Genomic DNA, 18,294 nt, shown 5'->3' with positions numbered 1-18,294 from the left:
CTGTCGAGTCATACGCATTTGTCAACTTCAATGGCCATTCCCACCTAACTTTCCTAGATATTGTTCCAGTAGTGCCTTCATTACAATTATTAATCACCTTGCCCACCTTCGTACTTGCAAACTTTAAATATTTAACACTATCTACCTTAACAAAGTCATGCTGTGTGTCCTTCACAATGTTTGTGTTCTTCCCTATCTAAATGTCCCTGGACTGCACTCAATCTAAAACTTTTCTTAAATATTTGATTTTTTCCTTTAAATAAGGATTGTCTAAGAAATAAGTTGCACGTAGAGCTTCTGACTACATTTCTGCGATCAAATGGGTAATTAGGCTATTGGTCTAACCTCTTCCAAACGTTGATTCGGTAGAGTAAGTAGCGGGCGTGAGCATAAATTACATCTTTCATGATTTCGGTTCTAGCTGTTCGAAATTTAGTAGGTGTCGTCAAAAGCATCTTTCTTGCGATTTTTTTTTCTGGACTTCGGATCTTCTATTAGCCTTTCGAGGTCTATTCCAATTTTAGATAAGCCATGAACTGATTCCAACGCCCTGGCTGGTATGAATCTACCGGCCATCTTCAGTCTGTTGGCTTCCATCCTCAGAGATTTCGTGCCTCTTAAGGTGGATGGCGGGTGGTGCCACTCACAAAGCTGCCAGAAGCACGGTGATGATATCACTCCAGTCATCATCATCTTGATTGTAGTTATGAGTCGTTTCCAGGCAATGATATCTGGCAAACGCTGTAGTTTCAGCTGCGCGGTTCTTAACTGATGGGGGAGATGGTGCTTATTGTTGGCCAGAACTCTTTAATGGAACATTATCGGATATGAAGTTCAGGAATTTATTAATGACATCACATGAAGAAATAAATGCAAAAATGGATCTTGCCTTCATCCAGAAAGGACATTTCTGTCTATCTTAAATCATCTCATTTCGCCCACAAGTTCTGGCTCTGTTTAAAGCCTCGGCAGGGTGTGGGTGGGGAAGAAATTCTCCCACCCATCATTTCTGAAGCCTTGCATGATGAAAAACACCGCATGTTCAGGAATCGGGAGGGAGGAGGGAGTCTCCCTGACAATTTTCTGGTGACTCTCCAGACGAAAGTTTCTCTTTAGGGATAAAATTTTAAAAATCCTGGTTAAAACCGAATACTGGGTTATGGTTTCGTCAGCAATGGAATTTACCTGCTCCAAAAGAAAGGAGGATATATACCCTTCGGGGGGGGGAAGGTCAGTTGGCCAGAGGTTAATCTCATTTACTTTGAAAATACAACTGTCATCAATACCGTTGATGACAGTCATCGAGTTGCATTTCGCCTTCTTCGGGTAGTGAAGATCCAAAGTTAAAGAATATCATCCTCCGGACATTTGGTTATTTTTATTTTAGAGGAATTTATTTTGATTTTGCACATCTTGAAGTGCAAATGCACTGTGTCTTTTTGAAATAGCCACCAAAGGACACTGCATTTGCACATTGACTATGCATGAGTGCTTTGAATGCACGAGTCTTGAAAATGTCGATTTCTGATACTGTTTTTCGTAGCTCATGAGTAATTATCACGTGTCCTCTATTGATTTGATTCTACTGCACTGAACAAAATAACTCAATGTTTGTTTATTTTTTATTTAGAATAATATTTTGCGTAATTCTGCTTTTATTAAACCAAACGAGATATTCATCTGAAGTCAGAGATATTTCTTGGGATGAAAAATATTTTAAAACTTCCATTGTAGCATTAAGATCTGTTATGGTGGATATCAGGGTAAAATGTTTTCTTAAATACACACTTTTTTTTAAGAATTAGTACATTATTTTCCCTTCGTATTATTGTCATTCAAATCCATCTGCACAAAAGAGAACTGTATATTCAAGGCTTTGTAACGGTCTAAATAATTTGGCGAGGTTAACTGGAGCACCGTTTAATTGCAATCTTTTCCTCTAGCGGTTTTCGTACTAGCGCCGTCTACCCTCGTGTTATTTTTACACGAGCTCGAACTTTTCTAAAGTGGCATTTTTCGGGGAAGTAAAACTGGTCCAGAAGGACGTTGAACAGCGATTGAATTTGTTTCATTCGACTCAACAACAGCGATTGAGTGAAACCGAAGAAACAAGGTGAGGGCTGTAAGCGTTGCCCGAAAAGAAAATATCTATTGTTACTTCTATTTTAGTTGATACGTGAAAGAGGGCCAAGGTTAGCTCGTGCTATGTTCTTTAGTAGACACGGATTGCGTAATCTAACCGTGTAACGTAAACAGAATATTTGGGACGACGTGTTAACAGTTGAGCTCCAGCTGGATGCTCTCAACAGTTACTACAACCATTATGAAAACGTTGCGAGTAGCAACTACGGTAAGAACTTATTCAGAAACGGATAAAACACGTTTAGAGATTGGGCATCCTACCAAAACTATATAAAATAACCATAACTTATTAATGTAAGGAAATGAGTTTATCTATAAGTGGAATCGAATGGCTTCAGCACCATCATTTAAAGCTCTAATCCTCTCTGAATCAGTTGTGATTGCAGTTCATCGCGTTGTTATTTATGCCTGGTGGAGTAGTGAAACTCAAGACGAATTCCTTCATAGATCATGCTGATTCCGAACGAACGAGACCCACAGGCATCATAACCATATAAATATTTGTTCTTTTATTCCTAAACACGAAAGATATCAAAACCTATAGTACTTAGTACCGTGCGTGGGTTGAAGGAGATGGGGAGAGAGGGGATGCCGGAAACTTTGCGCTGGTGGCTAAACATGGGTTCACTACAAGCTTCCAATAAGCAAAGTGATGGTATTTCACCGATTGATGAGAGTTATCCATCACCTAGAGTTGATGAATGAACAGTTGATGCTAAAGCACCAACTGTTCATTCCTTGCAGGAAAACTGGTAAAACTTACTGGAGTTTTCTCTTGGAATCATAAATATATCATTTAATATTTTTTATATCTTTCACTGTTTAAGTTTTCAGGGTTTCGCATTTAATTTTAATACAGGAATGCTATGAAACGTCATAGCTTTTTTTATTTGAATATCATCCAACTGTGCAACCAGACTGCACAGCTGGCCGGCGGGGACGTATCATGACTTGGGGGAGGTTTTCATGGACATCACTGACCCCCCCCTTCACTAACTTTTGCCCTAATTGGTGACCGTGTATCGAGATGGCATTGGATGTTTTAAACAAGACAATGTATTGTTCTAGGATCATGTCCAAGCATTTTGTGTGCTCGCTTGGCCGTCAAATTCCCTCAAGATCAACCCCATCGAACATTGTGGGATGCTGTGGAACTCAGCATTTGCAGTGCCTTGCTCCATTGCCGAACTTCGGGATGTCCTTCTGTCCAGCTGGTCCAGGATAGTTGAGAACACCTGCGTTCTCGTGGAGTCATTCCACACTGGGTGTCATGTCAACAACATTTATTATTACAGTTACTATCATGGTTGTTTTAATTTCACAATCTGATGGTAAAAGAATTAACGCATTTCAGTTACTGATATTCGGGTTGTGCGAATTTTGAACCATCCAATATAAGCGTTCGACCTTGATCATTATGATCAAATTTAACTTCATTAGTCTTTTTTTTTTTTGCAGAAAATTTAAATTCGTGACCTATTTTTTGTGTAGCTGATTGATAGTCACCGTGTTATGTCACAACTAGAATTCTCGTGGAAAATATTTTGCCAAAACTGTTTCTGAGAGGTTAAATGCAGATAAATTCTGAAAATACGATCTCTGAAATTTATTTTACGCTATAATTAATTCTACTGTTATCTAAAATTTCATATCTGAATAAATATCCTTCCTGGCTTGACCCCTGTCCTCTTTTCTATGCGATTTCGTACTGGCGCCTGGACGGCAAGGTTATATTACTCTTGTCAAAAATAAGATTATGGGCACAGATGAGGGCAGACAGGTCGGCGCAATATATGACGCCAGTCTAGAGACTTTGATTCAGTTACAAGACATTTTTATCGTGAAATTAGAAGAAAGAAGGGAACTGAAAATCATTTATTAGAATGGATCAATCTTAATCACATCATTATATGAGAAACCGGAACTCTGTGATGCTCTTTCATTTATATTTACCATGGAAAGAGGATTAGTTCTTCGGTAATCTACTTCAAGTTAACCTTCCCTGTTTGACATCCTCGTAATCTTCTGACATTAAATCCTCGAAAGAATTCAATAAAATATTATTAGAATCTTTGCAAGACGCCATTCTTGAAGGATATATTTAAAGATTCCATTAATTCCCTTTGTACAATGACCACTTTTGATTCCGTTTGGGAATGCCTTTGTGCTTCAACTATTTAGGTCATACTTCTCCGATTCATGCGCCCTTTTATCGCGTATTATATCTGTACCCGTGTGTGTTTGAGGGCCGAAAAACTGGAAACAACTCTGGGGAAACTCCACGAGTTGCATACCCCCCCCCCCCTCCCCTCCTCCGCCTGAAATCTTAAGAGGCGTTTAGGAATTCCTTCAGTCTTCGACAAAGTTTAGACATTTATATTTCCAATAAAATAAATAAATTCCCAGGTCCCTTGCTATATCATGCACAATGAATTCTTAGTTTTAATTAATCATTACTAAGGCTCTATAATCACAAAAAGTTTGGGAACTCAGACTAAAAAAAAAATTGAAAAAACAAACCAAAGTTTAGTCTACGAAAATAGCTTACTTGCACAATATCATCTCCAAGCAGTTTCCGGCCTTAATGATTAAGTCATTGGCACTTCTCTGAGTCAGTTGCGATGTCTTGCAGTCGCCAATTCTCAAGATTATATCTCCAACTTCCATGTAATGACTAGATATGGTTCCTGGGGTTATCTAACAGCGAGACAGGAAAAAAAAATATTAGCATATCAAATTAACCATTAATTTTGACATCTTTTAATAAAAACAAATAACACTGTACATGAAAAGTCAACGATCTATGAGCTGGGTAACCCGTGATATCTGGAGTATATTTTAAACAGCAATTAACCGTAATTCTAATAACAATCCATTCTGCAAATCATGCACGGAAACCCAATACACCAAAAATATTTTTTGCTGAATTTAATCGAACTGCGTAATTCATTATAAAATGCAATCAGCAAGTACTAGGACCAATAAATGAAATTTTGAAAAATTTCCCAACAAATACACTCCCTGCTAAGCACGTAGATTGCATCGTGAACCTTCCAGTGGATTTTGCTGCCAATTCACTGACAATCATCTCTATAAATTTTAATTAATCGACTGGTAACAAACAATGAATGGTTATTGGTTTGGCGAACAACACTTCCAATTTATCACATAGATGGTCTTCACCGCTGAGCTCTGGGATATCCATAGTATAACTGCCATATTTATTATCAAACCCGCTGCTCTGCCATAATGGACTCGTGTATTGGCCTGTTGGAAGAATGCCAGAGGACTTAAAAATTACTCCAGAGTCATGGATCAGCATCACATGTACAATGACTATTGGAAGTAACGTTGAAATATCCAAGAACTTCGTGTAGTGAACGTGCATGGATGTTATGGTACTGGGATCCCTTTGTCCCCAATATAGTTACATTGCCAACAGTCACTTACAGATAAACCCAACCATCTGACTTTTAAAATTATTATTATTAGCCATATGATGAAAGGAAGCCAGCCAAAAAAATTCCGAGTTACCCTGAGAGAGAGGAATCCCCAATTAAGAGAAGAATGATGATATGCAGCTCAAGACCCTGGGTGTGCCAAGCCCATACTCACCAGATGTGAGCCCCTATGTGTGTCAAATCACGAAACGTCTAGGAGTTTGTTTTTTTTTTTTTTGTATTAGTTAAACTAACATTAACACTTCTTAGAATATCATCACTAACAATTCGAAACCATAGAAAATGAAAAAAGATAGTGAATACCTCCACATTATTCAGCTGTCGTTTACTACGATAAAATGCTATTTTTCGGCTGAAAATATAGAGCAGAAGATGCTGAACAGATGGCGCTAGTAGTACGGCACATTAGTAATATTCTAACATAATCAACACGACCAGTTTAGAGTAACATCATCACACTAAAATAATAATTACGTCACTTATTTCTGCGTCCTCAATTCCTTTTCTTTCAGGGGAAAAAAAGCGTAGATTTTTTCAGTGAAATTATAAAAGTGTTCTCCTCACTTTCTATAAAAAGAGAGCATATAATAAGAAGAAACGGTTTATTACAGACAGGCTAAAAAGCATTATGGAAACAATTAATTTAATTAGTGAATTCATGGTTTATTAAAGGAAATAAACTTCGATTTGGTTAATACGAATTACGCAGTTTCTTACCAGTTTATTTAGCGTGCTGTTTGACCTATTTATACAGCTGGCATGTGATAAAACCATCTATTTTTAACATTTAAAATAATAAAAACAGTAATGAAGACCATCATTAATTCGTTAATTGTTTATATTTACAAAAGGATTTCTTTTTATAGGACTTTATTTTGTGGATCAGTATTAGCATTGCAATGGTAAATTGTGAAGAAACGGCTTATGCAGCATCATTAATTCCCAATTTCAACTCTTTATATTGTAATGTAATTGTAAAGCTTTCCCGCATAAGTACGTGATAAAGAATACACGGTGTATTATTATAATGACGTTTTCCCACTTAATACGTTTTTTTTTTTAATTTATAAATTCTTATTTTTGTATTAACAATTATTAGACAATAATATTTTCTTGCTTGACTTCAAGCTAGAAAATTAAAACCAGGTTCTCAATGGATCTACACACTTCTTATTTATTAACAAGACATGGATCTATTTACATATTTAAATGATCCCAAACTGATCTCTGTTCTTGTGGTACAATTGAAAATTGGAAACATATCCTCCATGAGTGTCAACTGTACGATGATATAAGAGATGCTTTATCTGAGTCAGTTGAAAATTTCTCTCCTGGACTAGAGACTCTCTTGGTAAGTAAAGTGCAGCCATTATCAACCCACTGCAGGATGGAAGCCTCCTCAACAATTCATGTTGAGGGAAATGGACCATAATCTGCCACGCTGGTCCAGTGCGGGTTGGCAGATCGACCGTATTCAGCAGACAGGGGCTTGAACCCCGGTCTACTCAAAGAGCGTGTGCTACTGCACTCCCGCTCCTGCCCACTCGGCTACTATCTTGGTACACAACGTTAACTCTTTTCGTGCACTCCAACTGTTTGCCAATGATGTCTCTATCTCTTAATTCTAAATTGAATAATACAACTTCTGTTCCTGTGGACATTTCAACTGTTCCTACAGCTATGGTTTCATCGACCACTGCTCAATCTACTACCTCATTACCATCAGGGAATCATTGCATTAACTGATACTGTGTAAACTCAGGCTTCAGCAACTACTTCATTTGGTATGATTTCTTCTGTGCCTCTCCCACCGTCTTCATCACTTATAAGAATACGCTGTATTATGTGATGTCATCAAGCCACTCAGCTTGGTTCAATGGCTACAGAGAAAAAAATTATGTATCTATATAGACTCAGTGATCTACTTAGAGTATAGTGTAAAAACTATCCTGTGGCCCCTACTCACACGTTGTTCCCCTCTGGGTTTTCCTGTTAATGTGAGTGATTAATGGGTCTTTTTTGCTGTCTTTTCTCTTGCAAAAATATGGCTTGGTTTGTGTTTTGCATGTATTTACGTGTATGACAATACATAGTCCTAAATACATTTTATATGTGATATACACGCTTTGTTCGATAAATGGTTTTTATAGTTTATCCCCAAAATTCTGAGGACTTTTATGAGATGTTAACCTGTAGGACACTGTTTTTTGTTCCACGGGTACAAGGTCAATATTTATGTATCTGTACAGATTTAGCTATCTACTGTATTAAGAGTTTCGTGTATAAACTTCTCTGAGGCCACCGACCCTTCTTAACATTTATGATAATTGGACCGTTTGCTGTCTATTATCTTGCATTGGTGTATATACATATGATTTCGATATGTGAACTGTAAATTTGTATGGTCTTAGGAACTTTTAGGGCTCTACCTTTATGTATCATTACCTATGTTTAGACAAAATAGCTTGTTGCGTATAATTTTGTTAACACTAATCAGTTAAATGTTCTTGCTTAGTCACTATGCATATCCTATGCTTTTTTTTTGTCTCTTGTCCTAGCTTGTTGGTTTTCGTCCCTCCTGAGACGGTTGGGCTTTCGTCCCTTGGGGATTTCGTTGCCGGCTTTGCACATACAAACTGCTCAGTTGCCAGGCTTTTTATTGAGCTGTGTCTGGACAGTGAAACGAGGTGGAGATGAGCTAACGTTCCAGGCGCTTCTGAAACAATATATACAAGTGTTGCCTATTCGAGAATCCACTGTCGAAGGTAGTTCAATATCAGAGAAACTCGTTCTGAAGGCATTCACAATATGAGATATAACAAAAACGATGCCACCTACTTCGCTGATTTACTACAAACTGAAATGATACTTTTTTAGTATAAACATTTTCATATAATGGAATTGACATTTGCAATTGGTTTCATCGATATTCATAATTGGATACGTCGACAACGTTAAGCTCTGATGGTTGTGATCAGTCCTGAATTACTTAGCTTAGTGGATTGTTATAATTGTGACCTTTTAAGGTATGTTGAAACTGCCATTCTTCCAACTTGGTAATGAGTTTAATGAACAGAATGTTAAGCAATTAGAAATCCCCAGTTTAAGACTGTTTCCCATATGTAAAATATTTATAAATTCTGAAATAGTACTCAAAAATTATCTTTAACATATCTTTTCATTTTTATTTGTGTAGTTATTATTCTATACCCTTAGGTCATTCTCCCTTCTAAGAAGTTCTAAATCTCCACTTCCCTGGAAAACTTCTTATCCGAGTTCTACTATATTCATCTAATCTCGCTTTTATTACATTAGCTCTCTTATAACCGTTTTTATTTAATTAATTTGGAACATTTTTTGCCTGGCTTGTGTCGTCCCAGAAAGGGAAAATATGCCACCTCAATAACTGTTCACTTTCTAAATTTTGTCGCTTGCAGAACTGGACTCTCTCTCTCTGCACCTGTAACTGGTGTCGTTGCCGATCTGTGTACTCTTCCAAGCAAGTTGGTATCTTTTTTGAAGATAGTGCGACCCAATACCGTATCCAGGTATCATCGTAAGGGCACCCCCCCCTTGACGACCAGGTTTTTTAATGTTTTATTTTAGATAGACCTAGGAACACGTATACGCCCCTAGTCTGATCAGTGATTTATGAAGTGTGATAATCAACTGGCAAAAATTCCTGTATGGATAGAACCTCACGTGCTGTTCTAGCAGTCTTACTAAACCGTTGAGAGAAATTTGTCGGACTGTATTACAACATCAACGTTAATTTCTATCTTCAGACGGAGCGTATGCCCCCAGCCCCCGCCCACTCCAGTTGCTCTTATTAAAATTAAAGCGTAATTGCCATTTTTGTACTACTTGTACCAGTTCTTGTTGCTACAGATTCTCACTATTAACAACCTTGTCCACCTTAATACTTATCGCCAACAAATTTTCTGTTTGTACTCTGGGCCAACCATACGCTCAGAGGAGTTCACAGGACAGAGAGAATACAAGAAACAGCATCGTATTTAGCAGTCACATGCTTGAACCCCTGTCACTCAAGGCACGTAGTAGTAGTAGTAGTAGTAGTAGTAGTGGCACATGATGCAAGAAAGCAAGTGTAGGAGCTTATGCAGCATCAGCCAAAAAAAAAAAAAAAAAAAAAAAAATCATCACACCATTCCCTCCAAATGCCTGTCCAGTTCCTCCTTAAATTTATTTAACCTATCAACTTCCACAACGACAGATGGAAGTTTGTTCCAGCAATTAACCACCCGCTGGCTAAAGGCAAATTTCCGCACATCTATTCTACATCTGTCCTTTCTTAATTTGAACTTATGTCCCCCGTAGGTTCGTAATCTGAACAAGTGGAAGGATCCCATCAGAATTCAGCGTGCTCAACCCATTCAAGGCCTTATAGACCTCAATCAGATCACCGCGCAGGTGCCTAGTCTCCAGCCACTGCAATTTGCAGAACTTAAGCCTCTCTTGGTAAGAGAATCCCTTCATTCCCCTCACCAATCGTGTTGCTCTTCTCTGTACACGCTCAAGCAAATCTACATCCTTCCTAAAATGAGGCCTCCAGACCTGTACGCAGTACTCAAGGCGTGGCCTGACCATTGCCTTATACAGAGGGACAATCACCTCCTTTTCCCTGCTAGCAAAATTCCTATATATCATTGACAAAACCCCATGACCTGCCCTAGCAGCCTGTCTGCATTGCTCAGAAAACTTCATATCTGACTGCACAATTACTCCCAGGTCTTTTTCATTTTCTACCACCTTAAGTGTAGTACCACACAGTTGGTACGTTTCTCTGGGGTTACTTCTACCCATATGCAGTACTTTGCATTTGTCAAGGTTGAACTTCAGTTGCCACTTCTTAGCCCATCTGCCCAAATTATCTAGATCCTGTTGCAGTAGCACACTGCCATTACTGTCATTAACAACCCTGCCAACCTTTGTGTCATCTGCAAACTTCGACATTAAGCCTGATATACCTTCATCAATATCATTGATAAATACACAAAACAACAGTGGACCCAACACCGAACCCTGTGGGACTCCACTAATAACATTAGTCCATGAAGAGCAGCACCCATTGATTACCACCCTCTGTCTTCTCCCACTTAACCACCCTTTTACTTATGCACCCTCGTGCCTGACCACCCGGCTACCAGCATCTTCACTATCATTAATAAAAATTAAAAACAACAAGAAGGGTCCTGGTACAGAAACCTGTGGGACTCCCACACGCAATCCTAGCACATTCGAAACACTGCACATTTATAATCATTCTTTATCTTCTGCTAGTTAGCCACTTCCAATGTAACAACTGCCCCCACCCCATACCAAGTCTTGTCCTAGCTTCAGGACTGTGTAAAAAGACTTTTATATCAAAGTTATGCATTCATTTATGAATACGTACTTCATAACATTTACATCCCATTCCAAAACGTTAAGACCACTGTCAACTAACGGATGTTTAACTAATGTTTTTAATGCATCAATCTTTATTGACAGATTGTTTTCGCAAAGGCAGCTCGAGACATACATTACGTCAGCGTGTAGTACCTATAAAGGGCGCGCTGGGGTTTGTTCGGTGTAACATAACAGCAATAAACTTAGTTTTGTGTCCTTGAGGCTACCATAACTGTGACCAAGTACTGTCGACATTAACCTCAGAGACTTCTAAAAGAATCCAATTGGAATTTACGAGGGACACTGAGCACGCTCCCAAAACCATCAAAATATTCATTAAGTCCCGATCTATGAAATGAGAGAACCCTCTCTTATTCGGAATTTGCTATTTTATGGTGCAATCTTATCAGCACACCATCTGTTCCCATCCAGCAGAGAAGAGTTCAGTATTTTCCTGTCAGCGGCCATAGATGTGAACAAAACGGTCCTCTTGTTAGTGTGGTAATGCGTCACTATCCAAATGACATCACCTATAAAAATAACTCTCTCTCGAACAAACAAATATTGCAGGGATGCGTTTTAAAAAGAGACAACCCATGAGACAGCTGCGTGCGTGAGAGATAGAATTAAAACAATTTTGCTTGGCATTGAACAGACAGCTCAGAATTAATGAACCAGTGTTAGTCATAACCAAAATGAAAAATATTTCATAACCAAATATTAGATGAGTGTATGATCACACCCTCTTTCAAACTGCTCAATTTTTAATATTCGATGTGCTATTCCAATTTAACATGATGAATCCGATGGCAACAGAAAATAGGCTTTTAAGCACCGAAATGTGCAAATCAAGTAAGATACGAAAGTTCGTACTTTAACACCTCCTCATAACTCGGTACAGAAGTTTCTGCTTAGGTTTTTCGGTCCCTACAGAATGCAGCTGAAAATCCAACTAGACATCTGGAAGATTCGGATCGGTGGTGGCTACTGGTAGGATAAAGGCAGGATAGTCGCAAGTTGCGATGGATACAGCTAAGATAATCTGAAGATCACGGCATTATCCTGGGATGACCTATGACAAAACGGCATGATTCCATCGGGAATCTTGGCCCAAACAGGAAGATTCCATCGGGAAATTGCAGCCAATAACTCCCTGTAGAATAAATCCATAGCGGTCACAGGTAAGATAGCCTCAAAGCAATTTCTGGAAGAAGGAAGGTAATTGTATCATGCTAGGATGACACAAGAGGCTGGCTCTTATAAAGAAGTGTGATTTATTACCACAAGGCCTTATCATCAACCTTCTGACAGCATTAGAACTCGTTGAGAGTTGTTTTGGTCAATGGTTATATAATCTCTATTAATCACTTAAGTTAAGCAGTTATGATCTCCTGATGGAGTCATGAAAACAGAGGCATATTTCTTTTCACTGTTTAATTGAATTTTATGGAAATATTCTTCCCCAAAAAGATCTTTATAAAGTTTCGTCAATAAAATATATTTGTCTTAATATCTCAGATTTCATGGTACATTTACTTTTCAGTTTATATATATATATATATATATATAGAGGGTGGTTAAAATTAAAGTACGCCACTTTGGACGCCTGTGGATGGTTTAATACTAAATTGTGAACCAAATAAGGTGAATTACTTCGTCTATAACACACTATGCCTTTTTAATCATAATAATATTCGCGCGTAAAACGAGGTATGGAAGGTTCATTTTTGGGATAAGAACAGGATATTCAGGGTGGAGGGGACCGTCTAACTTGTTGGATTGGAAAAGAATGTGTAGAATTGAGAGCAAACATTTCATTGAACAGCGGTATGCCCTTTAGAAGCATTACCTAAAATGATTCTTCCCATTTCCCTTCGTCTTGAAACAGTAAGATCTAAGACATTCTAACCAATATCCACCAAAATGTTTTGGAAAATAAAACTACATCTGTCAGCAAAATCAATTAAAATTTAAAATGTTAAGGTATGTGGTAAAGACTATAACCAATAAGAATTAAGTCTCCGCAATGGTTGATTGATCCCAATCGTAAAGAGCACGACGCTAAATCACTGTGTAAACGTTGCGAGACGAACTTGATGAGAACGAGAACACCCCCGAAGAATTTACTTAAGGTTGTAAGCGTCTTTAAAAAGGTCAATTACATTGTGGGCAGATGGTGTGGGTGTCGCTTCCGCTACATAAGTTGAGGATGCAGCTAGACTGGGTGCTGTTTAATTGCTTCCCAGAAACGCAACAGTAGGTCAGTGTTCGTCTGCTGATTTGGGGAGGGGAGGGGGGGTCAAGGGTACAGGAAGAGAGAGACGTCCCTAAAACTGCCCAACAGCTTGCAGAACATGAAACAATCACGCTTTCTGGTGTTCCGTGGATGGAAAGGCAAATTTGTCAAAGTTCATGTTCAATTTTTCGCTTTAATTACTGCTTTCGCAAAAGACTCGGGGGAAAATCTGCACGCGTGTTTCTGTTGCTTGGGTGGTACCAATCGTTTTCTTTTCGAATTTAAATAACTTTTGCAGTACTCATCTGCGAAAGAATTTTTTTTTGTGATGTTTAGAATTTATTTTTAATTTTTAGTAAAAATATATATACATTTTTTAAAAATTAAAAGCTTTTTCACCTTGTTTTCAAAAGAAGTATTCAGACAGTGGTAGCGTTAAAGAAAACGAAATTGTATTAAAAGAACTAAGAACGTCGTTAAGCTAACCTTTGGCCTACATGACAGCAGTGCATTCTTAATATGACGACCTCCCTCTAATGCAACCACCATTTGCAGTCCAAATGGACAGTACTTACCGCCCTTGGCAAGTAAACTACCTTTCCTAGAAGAAGTTAGGTTCGGCAATGAAAACCAAGTCCAACACCTTGAGAACAATGCACGAATTTATCAGTTTTCTGAAGACTCAATGGACAGCTTAGTACGACCATCAGTGAGGGTTCATTGGTCCCTATCCGTCATTTTTTTTTCTTTAATTTTGCCATGATGGACCATGGTTTTAATTCTTTGCTGATTATTATACCTCTCTGGACATTCATAGAAAACCTTTGCAGTTATTACCACTCGATCGAGATAAAATGCGGTATTGACTGCAATAGCCAATACTAATATCACTGTCAGCACGATTTTATGTTCTTTCTTATCTCCACACGCTCGGCTCGCATCATTCACTACCTGTAGAGGGGAGACCAAGCATTTTTAAATGGACAGCCTAAATACGAGAAAGGGGAATCCACGACTTACTGAACAATTTGTAACCGGAAGTCATATTTAGTTAACTGCTAACAAACAAATTACAATATTAAATAAGTTGGTAACTTCTATTAAACCAAATAATTTTAGCCACTCATTATTTAGTTAATAACTTCTTTCCCAAGTCTCATACAAACAAAATTCGAAACTTCAGTGGGGAGAAACTGCCATTGCAGCACACGCAACGCTGAGAATGGGAACACCGATTCAGATAAGTTTAGGACCCATGCCTCCGATAACCTTTTGAAGAAAATAACACTTGTACTGAAACAGAAGAAACACAACCTCAAATTGTCCCTGAAAATAATTATCTTTATTAAAACGCTCACCTGACGTTGTGGCACACGTCAGATTTGCTTGGTGCAATTTCGCAATAACAGACCTTGTTTAAACTGGCAAAATGACGTGCTCGTACGTAGTGCAAATGTCTTAGCGACAGGGTAACCTTAATTTTCGTGCTGTGGCATGCATCTTTCAGGCACGAAGTATTTATTTATTCGCGCGTGCTTGTCTCCATACTTCCTTCTCAGAGCGGTTACTAACTACTTAAAAATAGTCAACTTCCTGCACTTGTAATGCGGGGGGAAAAAAGAAAAGAAATCAGGAAGGAAAGAAAGAAAGAAAGCGGGCGAACACCACCATGACTCAGTTTGTTTTCATGTAAGATTCGCTTATCTTCTAAAATATCTGCAGCCCAATTCGAAGGCGGTGGAGTCCTTTAAATGGACATGGTGCACGAGACAAGTGAGGCCACTGTGGCAGCCTGGTCACGCTGGGAGTAAATAACCACATGGCCTGTCTGGCGTTTTGAATTTCCGTTATCATTTCGTGTAGGTCAGATTTTGTTCGGTGGAGTGATACGAACTGCACGAGTGTCGCTAGAACCTAATATTTGCGCTGGCGATGAATACGAGAGGTCACTTCAACTAATTTGTAGTGTTGATTGACTTAGCGTGATTAATGTCCACTTCCTGACCACCGAGTCACGTGGCTGCTGTAATTCGAGTATCCGTGCTCGTTATTTCAAACAAACATCTTTCCCACGTATCTTTAAAGAGTCATTAAGTTAGCAATATCTTACTGAAATGCTAAGTGAATACGAAAGGCTCACCTTAGTCGCTGTACCCTTATTTCTGCCTTCATGGAATCACTTACAGCTGAACCTGTACGCACGAGAAGTACACCTTCGCTAGATTCACATTGAAATGAAATGAAACGAACGCTAGGATTTCCGAGGGAGGAAGGGAATAAAGATGGAAGAGCCAAAATGGCTCTTCCAAAATAATAAATGAATTATATTTTGTATATCGGAAAATCAAAAATCTAAGAATGGTAAGAAAAATTTAATTCATAAATTGGGTGCGTAATGGAAATGAAGAAATGTGCAAAAAGATAAATAAAACAGATGAAAGGAATGTTTTGATTATAAGTTGACTACTTCTTAAGCCCTTCACTTAATAATTTTCATTGCCAACCGCCTTCTATAGGTGGCGCTCTGTGATTTATTCCGAGCGAAGTCTGTTGTATTCAAAATGAGATTCTGCATTAAAATAGGGGGCTAATTGCATTCTAAGCGAACATGCCCTTTGAAACGCATGCGTGGTCAATCTGAAAATAATATTTCAAATTTCGATCAAATGAGTTCTACGTTTCAACATAAAATGTGCTGACACATTGCTATGTGCTCAATTCAGCTGTAATCGATGTTGGGTGAGGGGTAAATTTAATTTTTTCCTCTGCCTAAGGAAAAGCGAATCACTCTACATCCGTCTTCCATATGCACCGCTTGTAATGAAGCTTTTCAGGGTCAGTTCAAGAAACTTAAATATCTACTGTATTAGAAGGAAAAAAGCTGTCCAGCTAGCGTAGGGCGCTGAGCAGTGGTATTTCAGTGCTATGGAAAGGGTGGTAGAAACTCATTGTCTTGTGATGACGTTATCAACGTCTGGTACATGCAATCTTGCTGTGGGCAGAAAGCGCTTACAAGTTTTAGGTGACGATTCGCTGTTTCCATAGAGCAATATCAAGATTGGAGAAGAGGAGGATGAATTTAGAGACGGTGAATGCGTTGCCAACAGATCCACAAAGAGTATATGTGATAGAAAACACACTCAATATATTCGTACACTCTATTGCCAAAAGTAAACGGACATCTGCATTTTTCAAAGAATCTTTTATTGACGCAATATTTAAAAATGTGTCTGTCGACCAACCTTTGGCCGCAATCAATTACCCACTGCTTCCTCGTCATTAAACTCCGAACCAATTTTTAATAAAAGAACGGAGGTATTTTGATCCATTCCTCTTTCGACGCAGTGTTCAGTTCAGCTACTGATTGCCGCCTGTTGGCCCGGAAGCCGAGGTTCCAACTCATCTCTGCGGGATCCAATGGGATTAAAGTCGGGGTTTGGGGCAGATAAATGAAGATTTTACCCACCTATATTCTCAAATCAAGTATCACATGGTGCGTTGTCATACTGGAACAGAAAATGGCTCTGCCCCTCCTGTTGCCACAGTGTCGGAAGAGTAGAATTGTCAGAATTATTCACCTCATTACATTCATTATTTCAAGAACGACAATCAACGGTCCAAACTCCAACAACAGGAAAGAAGGCGATAACATTTCCACCAAACTTAATATTTGTGACGATACACACTGGTAAATAATTCTCCGGGCATCAACCAAACTCAAACACGACATCGGAAACGGAAAAAAAAAAAAAAAAACCAAACCAAACTATTACGTTAGGATCACACAGTAATCAACTGAGTAATCAACACACAATACACAATACACTCATGTGTATTGTGTAATGTGTATTGTGTATTGTGATCACACAATACACTCATGTGTATTGTGTCTGTAAATTGCATGCGTTCTATGGTCGATTTGCTTGCTTTTCTGGACGAAAAAGCCCAGTTTCTGGAGGGAAAAACCTTGCTATCTACGCCTGAGACCGACTAACTCAGCCACGGTGTGAAAAAAAGCCCATAGAGTTCCTCGCCTCGTCGACGGGATTCGAACCCGGCCCTTTTCAACCCGGTGTGAGAAGGACGGTGACGATAGCACTGTGAATGAAAAACAGTGTACCGTGATTGGTAACTTCATAAAACAACTTTTCAACGTGCCAGCCACGAATTATGATGGATTGTGCACACACCAGCGCAAGGCTGTTCGCGATAATATTTGGTTTGTGCTGCAGCTACTCCGTAAGATGCCCTCGGGGGTAGCACAGCTGGTATAATCACTATCCTCCCCACACCGGGTGGAAAAGATCTGAGTTTGAATCCCGTCAATGACGCAAAGAATTACGCGTCTTTTTCACACATGCCTCAGTTAGTTGATCTTAGGAGAGGTAAGCATGGTTTTCCCTCCCAGAAACTCGGGTTTTTCGTCTAGCAAACAGAAAACCGACCACAGAACACATGCAATTTACAGACATTATATACGGCGCAATATGGCCTAAGTTGTTAATGAGCCTAAAGCCTTACAACAATCAATCAATATTCCGTAAAATCCGATGTTATGTAGGTTCCTACGTATCGTTTTTGTACTAATATCAGTCCCTATGGCCTCCAAAATCCCCTGATTGACAGTATCCGATGGAAGATGATGAGATTTACGCACCACTCTTTTGAGCGCCCGTCAATCTCCTTCTTAATTTTTTTTCTTTACCCGAACAACGTTTCCGGTTGTAGAAGCATGAAGCACTTTCCATCTGGTAGTCACGCTGGCCACCGTTGATCTAGGATGATGAAGTTTTATTGCAATGGCCGCAACAGATTGATTGCTAATATGGCATTTTGTAATGACTCTACTATTGGAAGTTACTAAACTACCGACTCCACCCGAATACTGTATTCTGTTTACTTCTAGTACAGAGAGCAACTCCACCCGAATACTGTATTCTGTTTACTTCTAGTACAGAGAGCAGTTGCCTTTGCACCAATAGTAGGGTGAAACCACGACGTGACCTCACGAAGCCATGCATCCAGAATGTCTCGTGTCTATAACTC

At 38.9% G+C, this 18,294-nt stretch overlaps 1 protein-coding gene across 1 annotated transcript in view; it reads right to left on the bottom strand.

The window, feature by feature from the left end:
- LOC150081661 (uncharacterized) overlaps positions 1–18,294 on the bottom strand; it is a 72,201-nt gene that overhangs the window by 47,277 nt on the left and 6,630 nt on the right. The window contains exon 2 of the mRNA XM_090380584.1: positions 4,691–4,839. Coding sequence (XP_090236710.1) covers positions 4,691–4,839 — 149 coding nt within the window. The remainder of the gene's footprint in view (positions 1–4,690; positions 4,840–18,294) is intronic.

The sequence above is a fragment of the Mastigoproctus giganteus genome, chromosome 8 (assembly GCF_048544385.1).
Source record: "Mastigoproctus giganteus isolate SK-2022 chromosome 8, ASM4854438v1, whole genome shotgun sequence".
Taxonomy (NCBI): domain Eukaryota; kingdom Metazoa; phylum Arthropoda; class Arachnida; order Uropygi; family Thelyphonidae; genus Mastigoproctus; species Mastigoproctus giganteus.
The sequence above is the reverse complement of the archived record's forward strand: the minus strand, read 5'-3'. Positions and strand labels throughout refer to the sequence as shown.